Here is a 21,904-nt window from a genome sequence, read left to right as displayed (position 1 = left end):
CAGTGAGAAGCTGAAAGCTTTTCCTCTGAGATCGGGAACAAGACAGCGATGCCCACTCTCCCCACTGTTATTCAACATAGTACTGGAGGTCCTAGCCATGGCAATCAGACAAAACAAAGAAATACAAGGAATCCAGATTGGTAAAGAAGAAGTTAAATTGTCACTATTTACAGATGACATGATATTGTACATTAAAAACCCTAAAGACGCCACTCAAAATTACTAGAACTGATATCAGAATTCAGCAAAGTTGCAGGATACAAAATTAACACACAGAAATCTGTGGCTTTCCTATACACTAACAATGAACTAATAGAAAGAGAAATCAGGAAAACAATTCCATTCACAATAGCATCAAAAAGAATAAAATACCTAGGAATAAACCTAACCAAGGAAGTGAAAGACCTATATCCTGAAACTATAGGACACTCTTAAGAGAAATTAAAGAGGTCACTAACAAATGGAAACTCATCCCATGCTCTTGGCTAGGAAGAAATCTTGCCCAAAACAATATACAAATTTGATGCAATCCCTATCAAATTACCAAAAGCATTCTTCAATAAACTGGAACAAATAGTTCAAAAATTCATATGGAAACACCAAAGACCCCGAACAGCGAAAGCAATCCTGAGAAGGAAGAATAAATTGGGGGTATCTTGCTCCCCAACTTCAAGCTCTACTACAAAGCCACAGTAATCAAGACAATTTGGTACTGGCACAAGAACAGAGCCACAGACCAATGGAACAGGATAGAGACTCCAAACATTAACCCAAACATACATGGTCAACTAATATTCGATAAAGGAGCCATGGACATACATTGGGGAAATGACAGTCTCTTTAACAGATGGTGCTGGCAAAACTGGATGACTACATGTAAGAGAATGAAACTGGATCACTGTCTAACCCCATACACAAAAGTAAATTCGAAATGGATCAAAGACTTAAACGTAAGTCATGAAACCATAAAACTCTTAGAAAAAAACATAGGCAAAAATCTCTTAGACATAAACATGAGTGACCTCTTCTTGAACATATCTCCCCAGGCAAGGGAAACAAAAGCAAAAATGAACAAATGAGACTATATCAAGCTGAAAAGCTTCTGTGCAGCAAAGGACACCATGAATAGAACAAAAAGGTATCCTACAGTATGGGAGAATATATTCATAAATGACAGATCTGATAAAGGGTTGACATCCAAAATATATAAAGAGCTCACACACCTCAACAAACAAAAAGCAAATAATACAATTAAAAAATGGGTAGAGGAGCTGAATAGACAGTTCTCTAAAGAAGAAGTTCAGATGGCCAACAGACACATGAAAAGATGCTCCACATAGCTTGTCATCAGAGAAATGCAAATTAAAACCACAATGAGATATCACCTCACACCAGTAAGGATGGCTACCATCCAAAAGACAAACAACAACAAATGTTGGCGAGGTTATGGAGAAAGGGGAACCCTCCTACACTGCTGGTGGGAATGTAAATTAGTTCAACCATTGTGGAAAGCAGTATGGACATTCCTCAAAATGCTCAAAATAGAAATGCCATTTGACCCAGGAATTCCACTCCTAGGAATTTACCCTAAGAATGCAGCACTCCAGTTTGAAAAAGACAGATGCACCCCTATGTTTATCGCTGCACTATTTACAATAGCCAAGATATGGAAGCAACCTAAGTGTCCATTAGTAGATGAATGGATAAAGAAGATGTGGTACATATAGACAATGGAATATTACTCAGCTATAAGAAAAAAACAGATGCTACCATTTGCAACAACATGGATGGAGCTAGAGGGTATTATGCTCAGTGAAATAAGCGAGGCGGAGAAAGACAAGTACCAAATGATTTCACTCATATGTGTAGTATAAGAAAAAAGGAAAACTGAAAGAACAAAACAGCAGCAGAATCACTGAACTCAAGAATGGACTAACAGTTACCAAAGGGAAAGGGACTGGGAAGAATAGGTGGGAAGGGAGGGATAATGGGGGGGAAAAAAGAAAGGGGGCATTATGATTAGCAAGTATAGTGTGGGGGGCACAGGGAGGGCTGTGCAACACAGAGAAGTAGTGATTTTACAGTATCTTACTACGCTGATGGATAGTGACTGTGAAGGGGTATGTTGGGGGGACTTGGTGAAGGGGGGAGCCTAGTAAACATAATGCCTTTCATGTAATTGTAGATTAATGATACCAAAATGAAAAAAATAAAAAATAAAATAAATAAAATAAATAAATAAACAAATTAGAGGGTAATCACTATGGTTATATACAACAGTCTGGCCGAATTTCAATAGTATTACGCTTAGAAAAAGAATCCAGACACAATACAGTATATATGATTGCCTTTGTGTGAAATTTTGGAGAAGTCAAAACTAACTTATAGAGACAGAAAAGAAATCAGTGGTTGCTTAGGCCCAGGGTTGGGTGTGGGACACAAATTTTTGGTGATGCAAATGTTTGTCTTGATTGTATTGGTCATTAAATGGATATATTAAATGGGTGTATTTATTTGATAATATGTAGTAATTAATACACTTAAAATGTGTACATCTTGGTGTATGTAAGTGGTATCTCACAGAAGGTATTTAATAAAGAAGAAATATCCTGTTACCCTCCCAAACTCAAAAAAAAAAAGAATGGTTACAGACTAAAAACACTGCAATATTACCTGCTGGATAAGAAGGCTATCCCTCACCCCTCAAAATAACCCCCTTAAAATAATCACCACCACCACCAAAAGAGACTGTATTTAAATTCTGACACCATTCCATAAGACCAATTTTTGACACCATACTGCCACCCCAGAACCTGTTTCCCCCTACCTGGGATGGAGGGGAGGTGGAAAAAGAAGTGGTACACACTTCTTGAGAATCTTCCACAGAAGGATATGTTACTCCAGTGTCCTCACCAGCAGCTCTATAGTAACAGAAAAAGAAATTGTGTATTTTATGGTGACAGCAGTCAGTTTCAGAAAGGATACAAAGGAAGGTTAAATAAGGATGCAACTTGTGAAAAGAACTGTTTCAGGCAGAGTTCATAATGTCAAGAAAAGTATTGAGTCCTTGGTAATTTCAAACATTCCCAAAGACCAACATCTAGGGGTTGACAATGGCTCTTTTTAAACCCAAACATCTTACCTGACATACCATTTGAGAGTATTATTCTGGCTACTGTTGGGGCCAAAGAATTGTTAGCCATAGGGATGCAGTGAAACAACGTCTAGATTCCAAAGACGAATGTTCACCAGTCCCTCACATGAAGACAGTATCTGTCCTGAGACACACATATTCTAACCTCTGGAGAAATCTGTTTTCTGGGACGTAGGCCTGGAGACACTGGATTCTGATGTATAACTGAACTGTGCCAATGGTGACCTGAAAACCATTTCATTTGCAAAGGACCGATTATTGCCATTTTAGTCTCTAAGTAAAGTCAAATCAAAAGTCAAATTGCTACTGTCAAGGTCCAAAATGTTCAAGAATTTTCTGAGACACTCTTTATACCCCAAATCTTGGTGTACCTTATAGGCAGCAACAAGAAGAGACACCAGCCACTCCGTTTCTCACCCTGTGGGGTCTATATCAGTTCCCCCGCCCACTGGAGAATGCTAGTAAAGGTGATCTATGTGCCTGTGTAAGATGGATGCTTCTGCCTAGCTGCAGTTTGGGAAAGTGCTGCTCATATTCCTCACCTGTAATTGCAGGGGTGCATAAGCGAGGAGCTGGGATAGGGACGGTCCACAAAGTGATCAATGATAATCCCCATGATAGGTGGGGTCCTCTCAAATTGCCTGTAATGCAATAATCAGAGTGCAATATTTGTTAGAATGCCTTGCCACCCCCCTGAAGTCCTCAGAGGACTCCTCACATTGTATCTACCGGCAGGAACCATCTAAACCTTAACTACTACATCCCTAAATATAAACCACCAACTCTACATTGGTAGCTCTGCGACACTCAGATTCTCCAGTCTGGAAACTGGGCTCTCTCAATTTTATTCTTCAGAAGGGGATGGGTATCAGCAATAGCCAAGGTGAATTGCAGGCTTAGCTATAGAATCCAGGGGAAGAAAAACTTCACTTAGGGGGAGAAAAACTTCACAATCTTTGGAAGAGTTCTCTTAGATACCAAGTATCTTTGCTCACCTGGTGGACATGAAGGCCAAGTTAATTCTGTAAGCACAAGAAAGAGTGATGGTGCCCATAGGGGTGCCCACTGTCCCAACACGAACTGTCTGGAAACCTAGAAGAGATAAATAATTCACTTTTTTCCCCAGAATACTGACACTGCCTACCCTGTCTGTCTCTTCCTGAATCATTCAGCCTACTGTACAATCCCTGGCATTACCCCACTTAGCACCTGAAATGCTGCAGCCTCGATTTCACATGCATGTATATGTGCATAGCGATAAATTTTTTCCTTCAAATTATTCTCACTGACCTAATATTGGCAAGGAAAACAGTATTCTATTTCCAGATAAAACTATCTTCAAAGAGGTAAAATGACTAAGTCCTAAAGCTTGAGTAAGTCCTAACCAACTGAGCCCAGATGTGTTAAACGCCGAATGAATCAGTAACAGGGCACTAGGAGTCTGTCATATAAACATCTCAATTTATGAAGGAACTGCATCCCCACCCATGCTGCCACTCCAGAGCTAGGGAAAAAAGCCAGGGGTACTTCCAACTAAAGCTTTCTTGGTGTTCTTAATTTCCAATTTTTCAAAATTGTTGATGCTCATCAAAGACATTTAAGATGTTCATTGTAGAAAATTAGGAAAACAGGTAATTGTATAAATAAGAAAAATGCAAGGTTACACAGTAATCAAAACAATTTGGTACTGGCACATGAACAGACCCATAGATCAATGGAACAGAATAGAGAGTCCAGATATAAACCCACACATATAAGGTCAATTAATATATGATAAAGGAGCCATGAATATACAATGGGGAAGTGACAGCCTCTTCAACAACTGGTGCTGGGAAAACTGGACAACTACACGTAAGAGAATGAAACTGGCTTATTGTCTAACTCCATATACAAAAGTAAACTTGAAATGGATCAAAGACCTGAATGTAAGTCATGAAACCATAAAACTCTTAGAAAAAACACAGGTAAAAATCTCTTGGATATAAACATGAGCAACTCTTTCCTAAACATATCTCCTCAGGCAAGGGAAACAAAATTAAAAACAAGCAAGTGGGACTACATCAAACTAAAAAGCTTCTGCACAGCAAGGGACACCATCAGCTGAACAAAAAGGCAACCTAGAGTATGGGAGAATATATTCATAAACAATTTATCTGATAAGGGGTTAACATAAAAAATATATAAAGAACTCACATGCCTCAACAACCAAAAAACAAATAACCCGATTAAAAAATCGGCAGAGGATCTGAACAGACACTTCGCGAAAGAAGAAATATGGATGGCCAACAGACACACGAAAAGATGCTCCACATCACTAATTATCAAGGAAATGCAAATTAAAACCACAATGAGATATCCCCTCACACCAGTTAGGATACTCAAATTCCAAAAGACAAGCAACAACAAATGCTGGCAAGGATATGGAGAAAGGGGAACCCTCCTACACTGTTGGTGGGAATGTAAATTGGTACAACTGCTGTGGAAAGCAGTGCGCAGGTTCCTCAAAAAAACTAAATAAGAAATATCATTTGACTCAGTAATTCCACTCCTAGGAATTTACCCAAAGAAAACAAGAACCATGATTCAAAAACACATATGCATCACTCCTATGTTTATCACTGCACTATTTACAATAGCCAAGATATGGAAACAACCTAACTGTCCATCAATAGATGAATGGATAAAGAAGATGTGGTACATATACACAATGGAATATTATTCAGCCATAAGAAGAAAATACAAATCCTACAATTTAGAGCAACATGGAAGGAGCTAGAGGGTATTATGCTCAGTGAAATAAGCCAGGTGGAGAAAGATAAGTACTAAATGATTTCACCCATTTCTGGAGTATAACAATAAAGCAGAACTGTAGGAACAAAACAGCAGCAGACTCACAGACTCCAAGAAGGGACTAGTGGTTACCAAAAGGAAAGGGGTTGAGGAGGGTGGATGGGGAGGGAGGGAAAAGGGGATTACGGAACACTATAATTTGCAATCACAATATGGGCAGGTCACGGGGAAGGCAGTTCAGCACAGAAAAGACAAGTAATGACTCTATAACATCTTACTACGCTGACATACTATCACCACAATAGAGGGGGTGAGGACTTGATAATATGTGTAAATGTTGAAACAACTGGGTTGTTTATATGAAAGCATTGTAAGCTTGTATATCAATGATACTTTAATAAATTAAAAAAAAAAAAAGAAAAATTCTAGGTTACTGAAACTTTGGGAGAAATTATTCAGTCACTCCTAGCAGCTCTGTGGGCCACCTACCTGTCTTTTTCTTACTTGTAACACACACATTAAAATCACAAGCTTCATATTATTATAGGCAGCATACAAGCCCATCTCTGAAGTCAGGAGAGCTCTTAACACTACAAATGTTTTTCAACCTTGATACACACCTTCTCCTAAGCCATTCAGCTGAACTTCCCCAAAATATATCCTGTAGGAAAGAAAGAAAAACAACTGTTACCTCTTTACTCTAAGGGCCTCTCTGGCGAAACATCTAGAAACAAAATAAACAAAACAAACCCTTCTTTTCTTATCTACAACAACAATTCTCCTAATGGACCAATAATGCTACTACTTTGATTAAGCTGTAGGCATGGGGATGTATATGAAGAGGATTGGTTAAGAAATGAGGAAAATAGTCATTATGTGGAAACTGCTATTTAAAGTTTCTTCTTCCTGTTCCTGTAATGTTTTTTTCAAGCATACCTACTGGGAAATAAAGCATACAATAAAATAAATTGACAACTAGATCTGCAACTACTCTTAGGAGGTACTAGATTTTTTTTTAGATATAGTTGACATACAACATTAGTTTCAGGTGTACAATATAGGGAATCAATATTTGTACATATTGTGAAATGACCACTACAGTAACTCTAGTTAACATCAATCACCATACAAAATTACAGAATTTTTTTTCTTGTGTGAGAACTCCCAGACCTACTCTCTCAGCAACTTTCAAATATGCAATGGAAGATTTTGAAGCATGATCTTCAATTAAGAGGACCTCTCTGTACTTGTGACATCATTCCAAAATAAATTGGTTAATAAATCAGAAAATCTTTTCTACATAGGTTAATTAGGTAAGGCTACTCTAAAAATATAAACACAGTAGAACCTTTCCATGAATCTCCTTGGGAAGATTAGCTAAAAGTCTGAAGTATAAAATACTTAAAATGTATTTTTGTATTTTTCAAGTAATATTGTTAAAAATTAAACACATACATGGTTTTGTTCGATAAAAACTAAGCTCTAACAATGTACAAAGCCCTATATGGTTAGGTGTTAGGAATGAGATACGGATAAGTTAGGGATGAGATTCTGGATAAATGTGAATCCTAGGTCTCACAGATTATAGTTTGGTATGGGAGAAAAGAAATGTGTATAGGTATCTGAAACACATGCACCAATGTGACAGACATCATAAAGCAGGGGTCAGCAAACTTTTGCTAAAAGGATCAAATAGTATATATTTTAGCCTTGCAAGCTGTATAGTCTGAGGTAACTACTCAGCTATGCTGCTATACTGCAAAAGTTACTGATGATACGTAAACGACTGGGGTAGATGTGTTCTCAAAGTACTTTATTAAAACAAGTCAATGGTCTGCTGGCCATAGTTTGCTTACTCCTGCCATATAGTAATATAGCAATGATGTTTAGAAAGTGTTGTCAAGAGAGATTTTGCTAAGTACCCTCTAATAAAGAGGTGACACTTAATCAGTGGACTGCTCATTTGAATACCAGTACAGTGCTTTTAAAAATAATATAATTATTTAGACAATTTCTTGGTTATACTTTTTATGCCATTTGGGCACTAAGCCAAAGTATTCTTCACAGAAAACTATATAAAATTTTCTTCACAGAGGTTTTCTTCACAATACAACTTTAATTCAGTCTTGATGAACAACAAATTCAGAATGAGTTTTTATATAACAATGTAAGTCTATAGTGACACGGTCAGATCTACCTACAGGTTCAGGAAAAAAATGATACAACAGCTTAAAAAAAAAAGACAAGGCTATTCTTCAATGGTATAAGGCTATGCTAACCATTAAACCAGTAAAAAAAGAAAAAAAAAAGAGCCAAATCTACCTCTGAGATCACTCACTTCTCTATGGGTTAAATCAGTTATCTGCATCCAAAAGCACTCCTAAGTGATAAACAGTGAGCAATAAATTTTGTATTACTCCAGAGACATAGACAAAGGAAGACTTCAAACACTGATATGAAAAGGACTAAGTCCTAGTTAACGAAGCTGATGACTAGTAGACTAGTATGGCTACTTACAAAAGAACAAAGGGGACTTAGCATAGACAAATGAGAGGTCAGAGTTTGAAAGTAATTTTTCTGTTACAGCTGAATAAAAGTCTAGTAATTTTCAAACAGAATACTCAACTTGAAACCTGGAAAGACTACAGAGAAGATAACCAAAATGTATTAAAGTTTTGGAAAAATAAACATGGGTAGGATTATTGCTAGATTATTGCTAAGAAAGATAAAGAATGACTTTATAACTATTCTCAGGTAGTAGGTTGTTTCAACAGAATTAGTTAAGTTTCTAATTCTTAGTCCTTCTGTCCTAATTCTTTTCAAAATTACCTCTATGATTATAAGCCAAAGACTAGTGGCTCATTACTAGTATGAAAGAAGATAGTCTTGGATGATTTGGGAACTCCGAGTTTTCCACGCTCTGTTCTCCCACTGTCCTACACATCCTCTGTATCACCACTGGTCCTCTGATGATACTGATTACAGTTCACACCCCACACCCCACTTCTGTGCTGCACCATCTGTTGGACTCCCCACCTGGAATGATCATTCTCTCTCACTTCTACCAGTTGAAATTCTCTCTGCCTCAAAGTCCAGCTTGAAGGTCCCTTTCTCCATGAAGCCTGTTTTGTTTCTCCCACCCAAAACAAACTTTCCTTCCTGTATTCTCCCAATACTTTTTTCCTGATACTGCTATGCAGTTTTCATATGCTGCTTTTTATCATCATTATACATGTACCACAGTGTCCTCCACTAGATTAGAAACACTTATAGGACAGGGCCTCTGTACAGTTCTTTGTTGGGCCTAGCAGAATGCCCACATTAAAAAGGCACTCAAATGTGTGTTGAGGTGAAATACTCCAAGGAAAATACTCAAAGTTCCTTAAATCCACAGACAACTAATTAAAAACAAACTGAATTAGCAGTTTGTCAGATAAAAAGTTTTAATTTAATTCTGGAATACAGAAGGCAATGTAATATTCCCAGGATAGCCTGTTTTTAAAAACAGCTTTTCCAGCTTTGAGATGTCTATCAGTAGAACTTAAAAACTCATTCCACAGGAATCATGACTGTGCAGAGACAAAAGGACCAAGAAGTGGTAGTTTTGGAAAGCTGAGGTTCCTAAGAGAGGATAGAGAGACAATCACAGTAAAACCATGGCATCAACTATCCAACCATCTGTCTAAAAGTTAATCACAGAACACTTGAATGCCAATCAGACAATGTGTAAAGTGATGAAGTTGATGAGTGAATCAAGAAGGTGAGCAGCTATGCTGTTTACCTGTACAATATGACATATTCATGACCTTGTTTTCTGGAGAGTCTGTAAGCCGGTGTCACTCTAGTTATAGCAAGGAGAGACTTCAACAGCAATGACAGTCTGTTGTATACCGTGTAAGAAACTTTTATTTCTTTATCACACCTGAGGAGCACACAGACACTATCAGCATTCTCCTATTCAACTAATGTAAAAGAAAGAACAGAAATGCAATGGATATATAGAGAGATTAGTTATGTTCAATCCAGCAACTGAGATTAATTTGTTAGCATTATTCATAAATTCTGATAGAGTATCATCTGCTGAGCAGTCCAAATACACCATTCACAGAGTATTACAGTCAACAACTATGGTGACAAATTAGGCACTGGAATTGTATAAGACTAAGTTTATGGTAAAAACATGTTCTGAACTAAGGGTGTAATTAGAGTTCTTTGTCAGTTTGTCAAGATTGTTGGATAAGCCAAAGTTTTACTTTCTCATGTACTAACCACAGGCAAATGGGCCCAAAAGGTACCCAATATATATTTTTTCTAGCTGAGAAGCATTTATCTTTCCAAGAAATAAAGCAAAACACTTAAAAAACATTAATTCAATATTGCATTATATTACTGAAGGTGTAAGCATAATTTCAATATAACTACCTTATGAGCTGTCTACCTCTATACATCTAATAAGAAATCTGGGGAAAATGCTGTCTGGTACTGAAGTTTGGACTATAACCTAGTGATTATTTTCTATTTAACAAAGAAAAATAACACCCATATTACACATACTTATTACTAAGATTTTTCTTTTGATGTGTTGCTATTTCCTCAATTTTCCTATATACTCTTGAAAACTGAAGTTTCAGGCAGAAAGTAGGCCAATCTACCTTGAAAGAAGAAAATGGAGGCAGGAAATAATGTGCATTTCTAATCCATGATCAACAGTGTGTAAAAAGGCATAGCAAGGGGAAATCTTATTGAATGTTTGCAACCAGAAAACAGACAAAATAGAGTAGTCATATTATAAGGGCTCTCAAGGGATTTAATCAGAGAACTATCTGTACTCCGGGAAAACAACAAATCCTTTCAGCTTTCTCTCTGCTCCTTTCCCTGAGTGTCTGAGTCTCTCTGGACTGACACTCCCTGTGAAGGTCATCTCTATGCCTGGGGCTGGAAGCCAAGCATGAAGCAAATTGTAGCAAAGACCTATTGGTTTTGTTAAGTGTTCAGAATATCCTCCATTACTGATAACAAAGCCCTGTTTTTCACATGACATCATCTGCTTTATCCTCAGCAACCACAACCAACAACAATAAAAAAGAGCACTTACTTTTCATTCATTTCAAGACACCAAATTTCTAGCTCCATGGAATCTCCCTGTTGATGGGACAATTGAAAGATATTTCAGTTGTTTTTTTTAGTATCTTCTTTTTTCTTATCACAAAGCACTACACAGTCACTATAAAAATATTAGTGAGTATAAGTAAGCAAAAAGAAACAGATACCAATTTATAATCCAGTCACTTTTCTAAATAAAGGTAAGATCACATGATACATACTATTTTATCACTTGCTTTTTTATTAATAAATACAATATGGAATTTCTTTATAATTAAAAGTTCTATTTTTAATGATTGCATAGTATTCCACCATATGACCACCATTTGATTGAATCAGTACCCCCATACTTGGATATACAGGTTATTTCTAATTTTTCATACTACAAACAACACTGTGATAAACAACCTTGAGACTAAAACCTTGCAGACACCCTGGATTAATTTCTTAAGGCCAATTTCCAGAATTACAACTGTTAGACCAAAGAATATTCATGCATCTAGTAAGATTTTTGCTATATATATCCCAATTGCTCTTCAGAAAGGCTGACACTTCAAATGATGTAGAGAGCCTTTTACTCCAATTCTACAGGACACATTTATAGGTGACACCTACAGTTAAGGAATACCTTAGCAAGCTCCTTACTTAAAAACCTTTTTAGCTATCTGATGTCTTTAGCTAAACTGTTCAGTCTCTGTGTTATTAACACTTAGTCTAATGGACGTGTAAGAAAAAGAAAAGGCTAAAACCAGAATCCCTCAACTCTGTAATACTCCTGCATGTCACTTAATGAAGAGAGTCACATACTTCTGAACACAAGTTAGATTTTTACTAGTCAGTTGGAAGAGGACTATTCTTGCCTTCTTACACCGCCATCTTTTTCCCAGAATGGAAAAGGACTATTCTTTTAGGTTTGGTAATAAGCTTTACATTAATCTGTGGAATAGAGAATTTTTATTTTTTCTAAATAAAATTTAAATAAGTATCCTTAATATACATTCTTCTCATCATACTGCCATTTTTAAATGACATGATGAGTTTTGAATCCTCCCTCCCCCCAAAACCAAGGGATGACTTGGATAGTAGGAAGTATCCAAGACAAGTTGATATGGTTTCTCTGAGGACAATCAAAACAGTTCATATTCAGATTTCACAGATGCCTGGACAAGGAAAGAGTTCTTCTAGAGATTCCTCTAGGACTCCCAATGGATCACTAAAGAAAATAATTCACAGTATAAACTAAGAATTCAATAAAGAAGGATAGAAAGTTTTGTTTTACTTGATACTAAGGTTCCCATGGAATAAGTACTGATATTCATTCAACAAAATTCATTGAGAGCCTACTACTTGCCATCCCAGGCACTGTGCTAGGCACAGAGATAATTATTTATGTTTAACCTGCCTCACTTCAAAAACGATTTTAAGAGCTACAAAGATAAACAATATGTGGCATAGTTGCTGACCTCAAGAATAAAAGTGGCAAGTATGAACAGGAATATACAATAATTGCCTAGTATATGTTATATTAGGCACTTTACAAACAAGGATCAAGTAAGAAATAGCACAGCCCTACAAGCCTGAGAAGTGTCATGTTAGTTTGGAGGTGTTGGTGAGGGTGGGGTTAAGTAACTGGGCCTAAGTCATGCAGGTGGGATCTGAACTTGGGCATGGGTAGTGCCAAACTCCTCTGCCTTTTATTATGCCACGCAGCCTCACAATCTTGTGATGGAAATAGATTAATAAACATACAACTAATGTATCTGTCTCAATCCTAATGTAGAATAAAATGAGCAAAACACATTAAAAAATCACAATACAGCAAATTATACTCTAGAAACAAGTATAAACAAAGCACAGGGGAAGTGTAAAGAGAGTATTTAACTCTCCTCCTAGATAGGGGAGATTTTTTAGAGCACATGAGTCTTGAAGAATGAGTAGAAACATATCATGTACAGATATACATGAAGATGAGGGAAAACAGCCTTTCTAAGTGGTTGGAAAAATAAGTACAAAAACCAAGACCTCCTTGGGGAATGATACATTCATAGAGGAAGGGGCAGAAATAAGGATGAATTGAAACCACAGAGTATGAAGAGCTTTGACAGCCAAGTTAAGACATTATCCCTATCCTGGCCATAACCTTACCTCAGAAGTCTTGAGTGAAATCTCCACACACATAGATCTCCCAAAAGCAGGCAGCTGCCCTGCCAGTGCCTTCTTTGCTTCATGGGTAACCTCTGGGATGTCTTTGATTGCTAAATTGAACTAGAAAACAAAAGACACTTTGTACTAAATACAAGGAACATTACAGAAACAAAGTGGTAAGACTTTATGTTGGGTAATACAGGTATTGCTTTGACTGATTAGACATTCATTCATTTACTTCTCCCTTCCCCACAAGAGATATCCTGCAGCAAATCCCCAAAACTCAGGTTGAAAAAGCTAATGACCATTTGCAATAATATGGATGGATCTAGACGGTATCATGTTCAGTGAAATAAGTGAAATATGCCAGGCAAAGAAAGACAAATACCATATGATTGCACTTATTTATAGAATATAAAATCAAAGCAAATCAGAATGAACAAAACAGCAGTAGACTCACAGACACTGAGAAGTGACTAGCGGTTATCATGGGGGAGGGGCTGGGGTGGGTAGGGAGGGAGGGGGAGGGGGATAAAGGGGCACAGTAATTCTCAATCACAATATAAGTTGGTAACTGGGATGGTTGTACAGCATGGAGAAAATATAGTCAATGATTCTGAACATCTTTCTATGTTGACAGATAGTAACCACACTAGAGGGGCTGAGGATTTAATAATACAGTAACTATTGAACCACTGTGTTGTATATTTGAAACCAATAAAAGATTGTATATCAATGATACTTCAATTGAAAAAAAGCTAAAGACCTGATACAAAGATAAGTTAAGATATTTTTGTCTTCTAAGTTTTTCACCTACCACAGCAGAAAGCCAAGGACCAAATTAATTCAAGACTAATATTCAATGAAGAAAATAACTTTCTAAAGTGAACAGATCAAATGGAATTAGATATTTTAATGTTATGATTTAGTAATACTATAAATAGTATTCCTTATTACTGCACTGTGATTCCTTGTGATAAATACCACAGTATACCCCTTAGCAAAGAATAGGAATTTTACCCAATCTGAACCCGTTGGGGATGAAGATGAACGAGTACAAATCTTCTCACCAAGTCGAGCCTGGACAATCACTTGGACAGTCTAAAAGAAACAGACAAAAAAAGATGAAAACTCTTTAAGAAATTGATTTGGCTCTCAATAAGAACTAAAACCCTCTCAATGTAGGGTTAAAAAGATGGCAATCATCTTAACTATACTTTAGTAAAGGGTAGAATTTAAAATGTTAAATAACAGCTAGAAATAATACTACACAAAAATAATACTGTAAATATTCCTGAGGGCACAATGTCAGCCACTTAGATGAATTATAGTTTGAGGCTCGGAATCTGTAATATTCTCACATGGCAGAAGGAAATTTGCACATGGTGGCTCTGACTTTCATAAAGGAACAAGTCCAACCATTTAAATATGCACTGCTATACACTTATATAATCATAGTAAATTTAAACCAATGATTCCACGATTATTCATATCATTTGGCCCATATGGCAAAAATCTTCCAACTAATTTTACAACCAAAATCTACTGCATGGGTTATTCTTACATAGCAATGGTTGAGAGGAAGGAGTGATAGAGATGGAAATGATTTTCAGATTAACAAAAATATAACTTCTAAAGCATTCAAAATTCAGTTTTAATTCCTCATTTACCCAGAGGGAACAATGAATCAAAGTCAGACATTTCAGAGTTAGTTGATGCTTAGATAAAGATGCCAAAAATGCTGTCCATTCTAGTACAGTCTTTTGTTCCCACCCTAAGGGAACATACTGTGCCAATAACCTGGCATAATAGCTTGACATTTCTGCAAACAGGATGGCAAAAAAAAATTTTTTTTTTAACACGTAGCTGTGGAAAATTGGAAGCTACTTTTTAGTTATACCCCCAGTCCCGCCCCCAAACTTCACAGTTTGGTTTACGACAGAAGAATCCCTTAAAATGGGCAAGCTGCAAGCTGTTATGCTGTATTTCCAAAACGGGAGAAGTATGGAAGTTATTTCTAACAGTTCTAGGCTCAAGAGAATGGATATATTACCTTGAGGGCAAAAAATTTAATGAACTTGTCCAAGTCCTTTCTGTCCTGGGAATTGAGATCAGTTTCCATTGCCTATAAGAATCTAAAACAAAGGGGAAAAAAAGTATTGAAAAATGTGATCACTATCTTTTAAAAGGGATTGCTACATCAAAGTATATAGAAATGGTACTGTCTACTAGCTATATGAATAGTCATGTGGGAGGGGAAAAAAATTTCCCCTAACTAAAGATACTAAAGTGAAAAATACTAAGACATTATCTTTTGAGGAAAATAAATTCCACACAAAGAGCTACATCTAGGGACCTAAAAAATGGATGAGGATAAGCCATTTTACCTGAATCTGAAACTGAGCTTTAAATATAATTTATGTACTAAGAAATGTTTTATTGAGGACTAAGTTTTAATAAGACAAACTCTTGTTCAAGCATAAAATGAGCTTAATTTACATTCCTTCAAAAGATCACCAAGTCAGTTTAACTTTTAGGGGTTTATGGACCCCTCTTTAGAATTTGATAAGACAAGCTCTTTCTCCAGCAAAATGCACATATATAGAAACATTTGGATATATTCAGGGGTTCATAGATTTCATGAAGCACATCAAAATTCTCTACCAGGTTGAAATGGTTTTAGATGGGGCTGGTGTGAGAAGAAAGCATTTAGGGAGAGAAGTTGATGAAATAAGAGGTATAAGCAACAAAGTGAAAAGTGGGTTTGGAAGGTTTGGAACTATACAGTATTCCAGTTTTCCAGAGGATTATGTATGGATGAGGAAACTACTGTTGATAAACATTTGGGCTGTATCCCGTTTTTAGCTATCATATTCCTATATGAGTGTTTTGGTGGATGTAAAATACTCATTGCTATCAGACATAAAGCCAGGAGTGTTGATGTTGACTCATAGAGAATACATAGGTTTAGCTTTAACAGACACTTACAAACAGTTTTCCAGAATCTGTACCAATTTTACATTCCTACCAGCAGTGTATGAAAGTTCCAGCTGCTCCACATCAATACCACCACTTGGTACTGCTAATTCTTTAATTTTAGCCATCCTGGTAGGGATGTGGCAGTGCTCATTTAATCTGCATTAAAGGATTAATGATTAAATGATGGCTGCATTTCCCCTACTATCATCTTTTCATATGTTTATTAGCCATTTGGATATCCTCTTTCACAAAGTGCTAGTTCAAGCCTTTTGCTCATTTTAAAAACTAGGTTGCCTTTTTCTTACTGAATGTATAGGAGTTATTAAAAATACATATATAGTGGATGTAAGTACTTTGTTACATATATACTGCAAATATATTCTCCCAGTTTGTGGCTTGCCTTTCTCATTGAATCTGATTCTTTTCATAAGAATCTAAAAGACTCAAGGACAATGAACAGATTACATATATAAAAGCAGAGCTCTGACCCATAAAAGGCAGTAACCAGCTCAGTAAGCTAACCTGACAGCTCCACTACCTAGCCCAAGAAACCAGCCTACTATCTATAGTAACCAGTTAAGGAACTCAGACTATCTCAACCAACTAGTTTAGGAAGCCAAACAACCCCTGTAAAATTTGGCCCCGAACAGACAAGACTTGATTAATAACTAATAGCTTCCCTAATTTTTGTCCCTGTTTTCAACTTAGGACAACCAGAGAAAGCCAAATAGTACCCCTAACTAATCACAAAGGATGCCCCTACTTGTAGTTAGGCCCTTGCTAAGCACCCATAATCAGGCCATGACTGAAGCTTTCCCTTTTGTCCACTACAGAGCTTCCCACTGGTCTACCTGCTTTTGAGTCTCTGACAAACACAGTGATGGTGGCTGACTCCCATATTATGACAAGCTCTGAATGGGCTGTCACCCATTCTCATTTGGGTGGTGCATATTTCCACATTAAAAACAGTCTAATTGAGGAATAACTAATAATAAATAATATATCAGAAGTATAAGAGTTAATAAGTTTTGACATACTTTTATAACTGTAAAACCATCACAACAATAAAGTGAACAAACCCATTACTCCCTGGAAGTGTCCTTGTATTCCTCTGTGATCCCTCTGAGACCCCTCCTCAATCTCCCATCACTAAGAAACCCAATGCGCTATCACTATAGATCCCTATCTGGAAATTATACAGAATTTACTCTTTGTCTGGCTTCTTTCAGCATTGTAAGGCTGGAGGCATGGGGGAGAAGGGGCAAGTCTGCTGGACAGGCTCAGATCTCACCAAACAAGGCAAAGAGACCAACAGGTTCCAGTCTGACAACATTCCAGGGTCTGATCGGACAACATTCCAGAAGTTCCTAACTACAGCCCTCCCCCAAGCTGGAGGAATGGTGGTAGCTTTCCAGTGCCTGTCTAAAGGCCAGTGAGAGACCCCCACATACCCTAGGAGAGCCAATCCTCACGCCACTGTATACCTTTGCTCTCCCTCCCCCTACCTTCTTTAAAAACTTGCTGCCTGCCCTACTGGGCATGACTTCTCCAGCCTCCATTTATGTACACTGGTGAACCTCGCCTGGGACTGCGCTCAAATAAACTGCCTGGCCCTTTATTGCCTCTTGTCGCCTGCTTATTTTGGTTGGAATTGATCTTACATTTGGTGCTGAAACCTGAGAAGGAGCGTGAGTGCGGGGCCCTGGCCGGCCACCGGTAACCCTCCCCCTCCTTCCCCAACCCAGGACCTCAGCCTGCTCTCCGCTGCGTGGACTATTTTCCGGTGAGTCCCTCAGTTTCCCCCGGTCTGTTTCCCTTCCTAACTCCATTTCACCTGGTCCATTCAAAATCGTAGCTATGTCCAGGTTGGGGCATCTGGCCCCTTGGGCATCGAGGCTACCCTCTGTGGGCATCCGCCCCGCCCCTGGCCATGCGGTACAGGAGACGACCCTACCCCAGGCCCCAGGACATCTGTGGGCATCCAGCCCGCTCCTGGCCATGCGGTGTGGGAGACATCCCTAACCCCGGCTCCCAGGACGTCTCCCCTGACTTGGTGCACATGGGATGCTGGGCGCTCCTCTCAGTGGAATTAGTTGGGGAGTGACGCAGACATGGGGAACCAGCCCTCAAAAGCAGAGGCCCAGGGGTGGAGCCAAGATGGCAGCATGAGTAGAGCAGCAGAAATCTCCTCCCAAAACCACATACATTTTTGAAAATACAACAAAGACAACTCTTCCTAAAAGAGAGACCAGAAGACACAGGACAACATCCAGACCACATCCACACCTGTGAGAACCCAGTGCCTCGGGAAGAGGGTAAGATATAAGCCCCGGCCCAGTGGGACCCAAGTGGCCCACATTCCAGCTCCGGGAGGGAGGAGAGGAGTCGGAGTGGGAGGGAGAGGGAGCCCAGGACTGCTAAATAGCCAGCCCTAGCCATCCGCACCAGAGCGCAGACACAGTGCATGCGTGGGGTCCTGGATACTAGGGAAGCAGGACAGTAAGACCTGTGAGCGGGTCCCCGCACTGAGTGCCCTGCAGACAAAGAAAAGCAAGTGCTTTTTGGAAGTCTTAAAGAGACAGGGACCCCAGAACCGGACCGAAGCATCCTGGGACACTTAGTCTAAAAGCAGAGAATCTGGGGAATTCTGGACACTCTAACCCCCTGGGCAGTAGGGAGCACAGAGGCTCCTCACAGAGATAAACAGCCTCCCGGCCGTGCCCCCTCCAACACGGCTCCACCATATCGGAGGAGCAGCCCGAGGCAGGCCACACCCACAGCAATAGCAGAGATAAACTCCATAGTGGCCAGGCAAGAATCAGAAGCCCTGTCTGCGTGCAGGTGCCCAGCACAAGCCACTAGAGGTCGCTGTTCTCCCAGGAGAGGAAGTCCACTAACCAACAAGGGAAGTTCTTCAAGCCATTACTCGTGCCAGCTCTGCAAACGATCTCTATCGCTATGAAAAGGCAAAATTACAGGCAGACCAAGATAACAGAGATAACACCTGAGAAGGAGACAGACCTAACCAGTCTTCGTGAAAAATAATTCAAAATAAAAATCATAAACATACTGCTGGAGATGCAGAGAAATATACAAGAGCTAAGGGATGAAGTCCGGAGGGAGATTACAGACATTCGGAGGGAGATTACAGACATCTAGAAGGAGATTACAGAAGTGAAACAAACTGTGGAAGAATTTATAACCAGAATGGATAAGATGCAAGAGGCCATTGACGGAATAGAAACCAGAGAACAGGAACGCATAGAAGCTGACACAGAGAGAGATAAAAGGATCTCCAGGAATGAAACAATATTAAGAGAACTGTGTGACCAACCCAAAAGAAACAATATTCGTATTACAGGGGTACCAGAAGAAGAAGAGAGAGAAAAAGGGATAGAAAGTGTCTTTGAAGAACTACTCGCTGAAAACTTCCCCAAACTGAGGGAGGAAATAATCCAACAGACCATGGAAATACACAGAACTCCAAACCGAAAGGACCCAAGGAGGAAAACACCAAGACACATAATAATTAAAATGCCAAAGATCAAGGACAAGGAAAGAGTTCTAAAGGCAGCTAGAGAGAAAAAGGTCACCTATAAAGGAAAACCCATCAGGCTATCATCAGACTTCTCAACAGAAAACTTACAGGCCAGAAGACAATGGCATGATATATTCAATGCGATGAAACAGAAGGGCCTTGAACGAAGGATACTGTATCCAGCACGATTATCACTGAAATATGAAGGAGGAATTAAACAATTCAATGACAAGCAAAAGCTGAGGGAATTTGCCTCCCACAAACCACCTCTACAGGGTATTTTAGAGGGACTGTTCTAGATGGGAGCACTCATAACACTAAACAGATGTCACCAGAGAAAATAAAATGACAGCAAAGAAAGCAGACAAACTAAATATTAACTAAAGGAAAAAATTAAATCAACTACCCACTAAAAGCAGTTAAAGGAAACACGAAAGAGCACAGAATAAAACAACCAACATATAAAGAATGGAGGAGGAGGAATAAGAAGGGAGAGAAGAAAAGAATCTCCAGACAGTGTATATAACAGCTCAATAAGCGAGCTAAGTTAGGCAGTAAGACACTAAAGAAGCTAACCTTGAACCTCTGGTAAACACGAATCTAAAGCCTGCAATGGCAATAAGTACATATCTTTCTATAGTCACCCTAAATGTAAATGGACTGAATGCACCAATCAAAAGACACAGAGTAATCAAATGGATAAAAAAAAGCAAGACCCATCTATATGCTGCTTACAAGAAACTCACCTCAAACCCAAAGACATGCACAGACTAAAAGTCAAGGGATGGAAAAACATATTTCAGGCAAACAACAGAGAGAAGAAAGCAGGGGTTACAATACTAATATCAGACAAAATAGACTTCAAAACAAAGAAAGTCACAAGAGATAAAGAAGGACATTACATAATGATAAAGGGCTCAGTCCAACAAGAGGATATAACCATTCTAAATATATATGCACCCAACACAGGAGCACCAGCATATTTGAAACAAATACTAAAAGAACTAAAGGGGGAAATAGAATGCAATGCATTCATTTTAGGAGACGTCAACATGCCACTCACAAAAAAGCATAGATCCACTAGGCAGAAAATAAGTAAGGACACAAAGGCACTGAACAACACACTAGAACAGATGGACCTAATAGGTATCTATAGAACTCTACATCCAAAAGCAACAGGATATACATTCTTTTCAAGTGCACATGGAACATTCTTCAGAATACACCACATACTAACTCACAAAAGGAGCCTCAGTGAATTCCAAAAGATTGACATTCCACCAAGCAACTTTTCAGACCACAAAGGTATAAAACGAGAAATAAATACTACAAAGAAAACAAAAAGGCTCACAAACACATGGAGGCTTAACAACATGCTCCTAAATAATCAATGGATCAATGAACAAATTAAAATAGAGATCAAGGAGTATATGGAAACAAATGACAACAACAACACAAAGCCCCAACTTCTGTGGGACGCAGCAAAAGCAGTCTTAAGAGGAAAGTATATAGCGATCCAGGCACACTTGAAGAAGGAAGAACAATCCCAAGAGAGTAGTCAAACATCACAATTATCGAAATGGAAAAATAAGAACAAATGAGGCCTAAAGTCAGCAGAAGGAGGGACATAATAAAGATCAGAGAAGAAATAAACAAAATTGAGAAGAATAAAACAATAGAAAAAATCAATGAAACCAAGAGCTGGTTCTTTGAGAAAATAAACAAAATAGATAAGCGTCTAGCCAAACTTATTAAGAGAAAAAGAGAATCAACACACATTAACAGAATCAGAAATGAGAATGGAAAAATCATGAGACTCCACAGAAATACAAATAATTATTAAAGACTACTATGAAAATATATACTAACAAGCTGGAAAACCTAGAAGAAATGGACAACTTCCTAGAAAAATACAACCTTCCAAGACTGACCAAGGAAGAAACACAAAAGTTAAACAAACCAATTATGAGCAAAGAAATTGAAACGGTAATCAAAAAACTACCCAAGAACAAAACCCCTGGGCCAGATGGATTTACCTCGGAATTTTATCAGACAGACAGAGAAGACATAATACCCATTCTCCTTAAAGTTTTCCAAAAAAATAGAAGAGGAGGGAATACTCTCAAACTCATTCTATGAAGCCAACATCACCCTAATATGAAAACCGGCAAAGACCCCACCAAAAAACAAAACTA

General features: G+C 38.3%; 1 protein-coding gene across 11 annotated transcripts in view; it reads right to left on the bottom strand.

Moving 5' to 3' along the window:
- Window positions 1-21,904, bottom strand: part of ATG13 (autophagy related 13) — a 105,196-nt gene that overhangs the window by 15,367 nt on the left and 67,925 nt on the right. For all 11 annotated transcript variants that reach the window (XM_057507634.1, XM_036891632.2, XM_036891634.2 and 8 more), the window contains 9 exons: window positions 15,246-15,327; window positions 14,213-14,293; window positions 13,193-13,312; window positions 11,040-11,086; window positions 9,726-9,866; window positions 6,565-6,605; window positions 4,150-4,246; window positions 3,697-3,795; window positions 2,828-2,921 (listed from right to left, as the gene is read on the bottom strand). In XM_057507634.1, coding sequence (XP_057363617.1) covers window positions 2,828-2,921; window positions 3,697-3,795; window positions 4,150-4,246; window positions 6,565-6,605; window positions 9,726-9,866; window positions 11,040-11,086; window positions 13,193-13,312; window positions 14,213-14,293; window positions 15,246-15,314 — 789 coding nt within the window. In that variant the 5' untranslated portion in view covers window positions 15,315-15,327. The remainder of the gene's footprint in view (window positions 1-2,827; window positions 2,922-3,696; window positions 3,796-4,149; window positions 4,247-6,564; window positions 6,606-9,725; window positions 9,867-11,039; window positions 11,087-13,192; window positions 13,313-14,212; window positions 14,294-15,245; window positions 15,328-21,904) is intronic.

Source organism: Manis pentadactyla, chromosome 9 (genome assembly GCF_030020395.1).
Source record: "Manis pentadactyla isolate mManPen7 chromosome 9, mManPen7.hap1, whole genome shotgun sequence".
In the NCBI taxonomy this organism is placed as follows: domain Eukaryota; kingdom Metazoa; phylum Chordata; class Mammalia; order Pholidota; family Manidae; genus Manis; species Manis pentadactyla.
The sequence above is the reverse complement of the archived record's forward strand: the minus strand, read 5'-3'. Positions and strand labels throughout refer to the sequence as shown.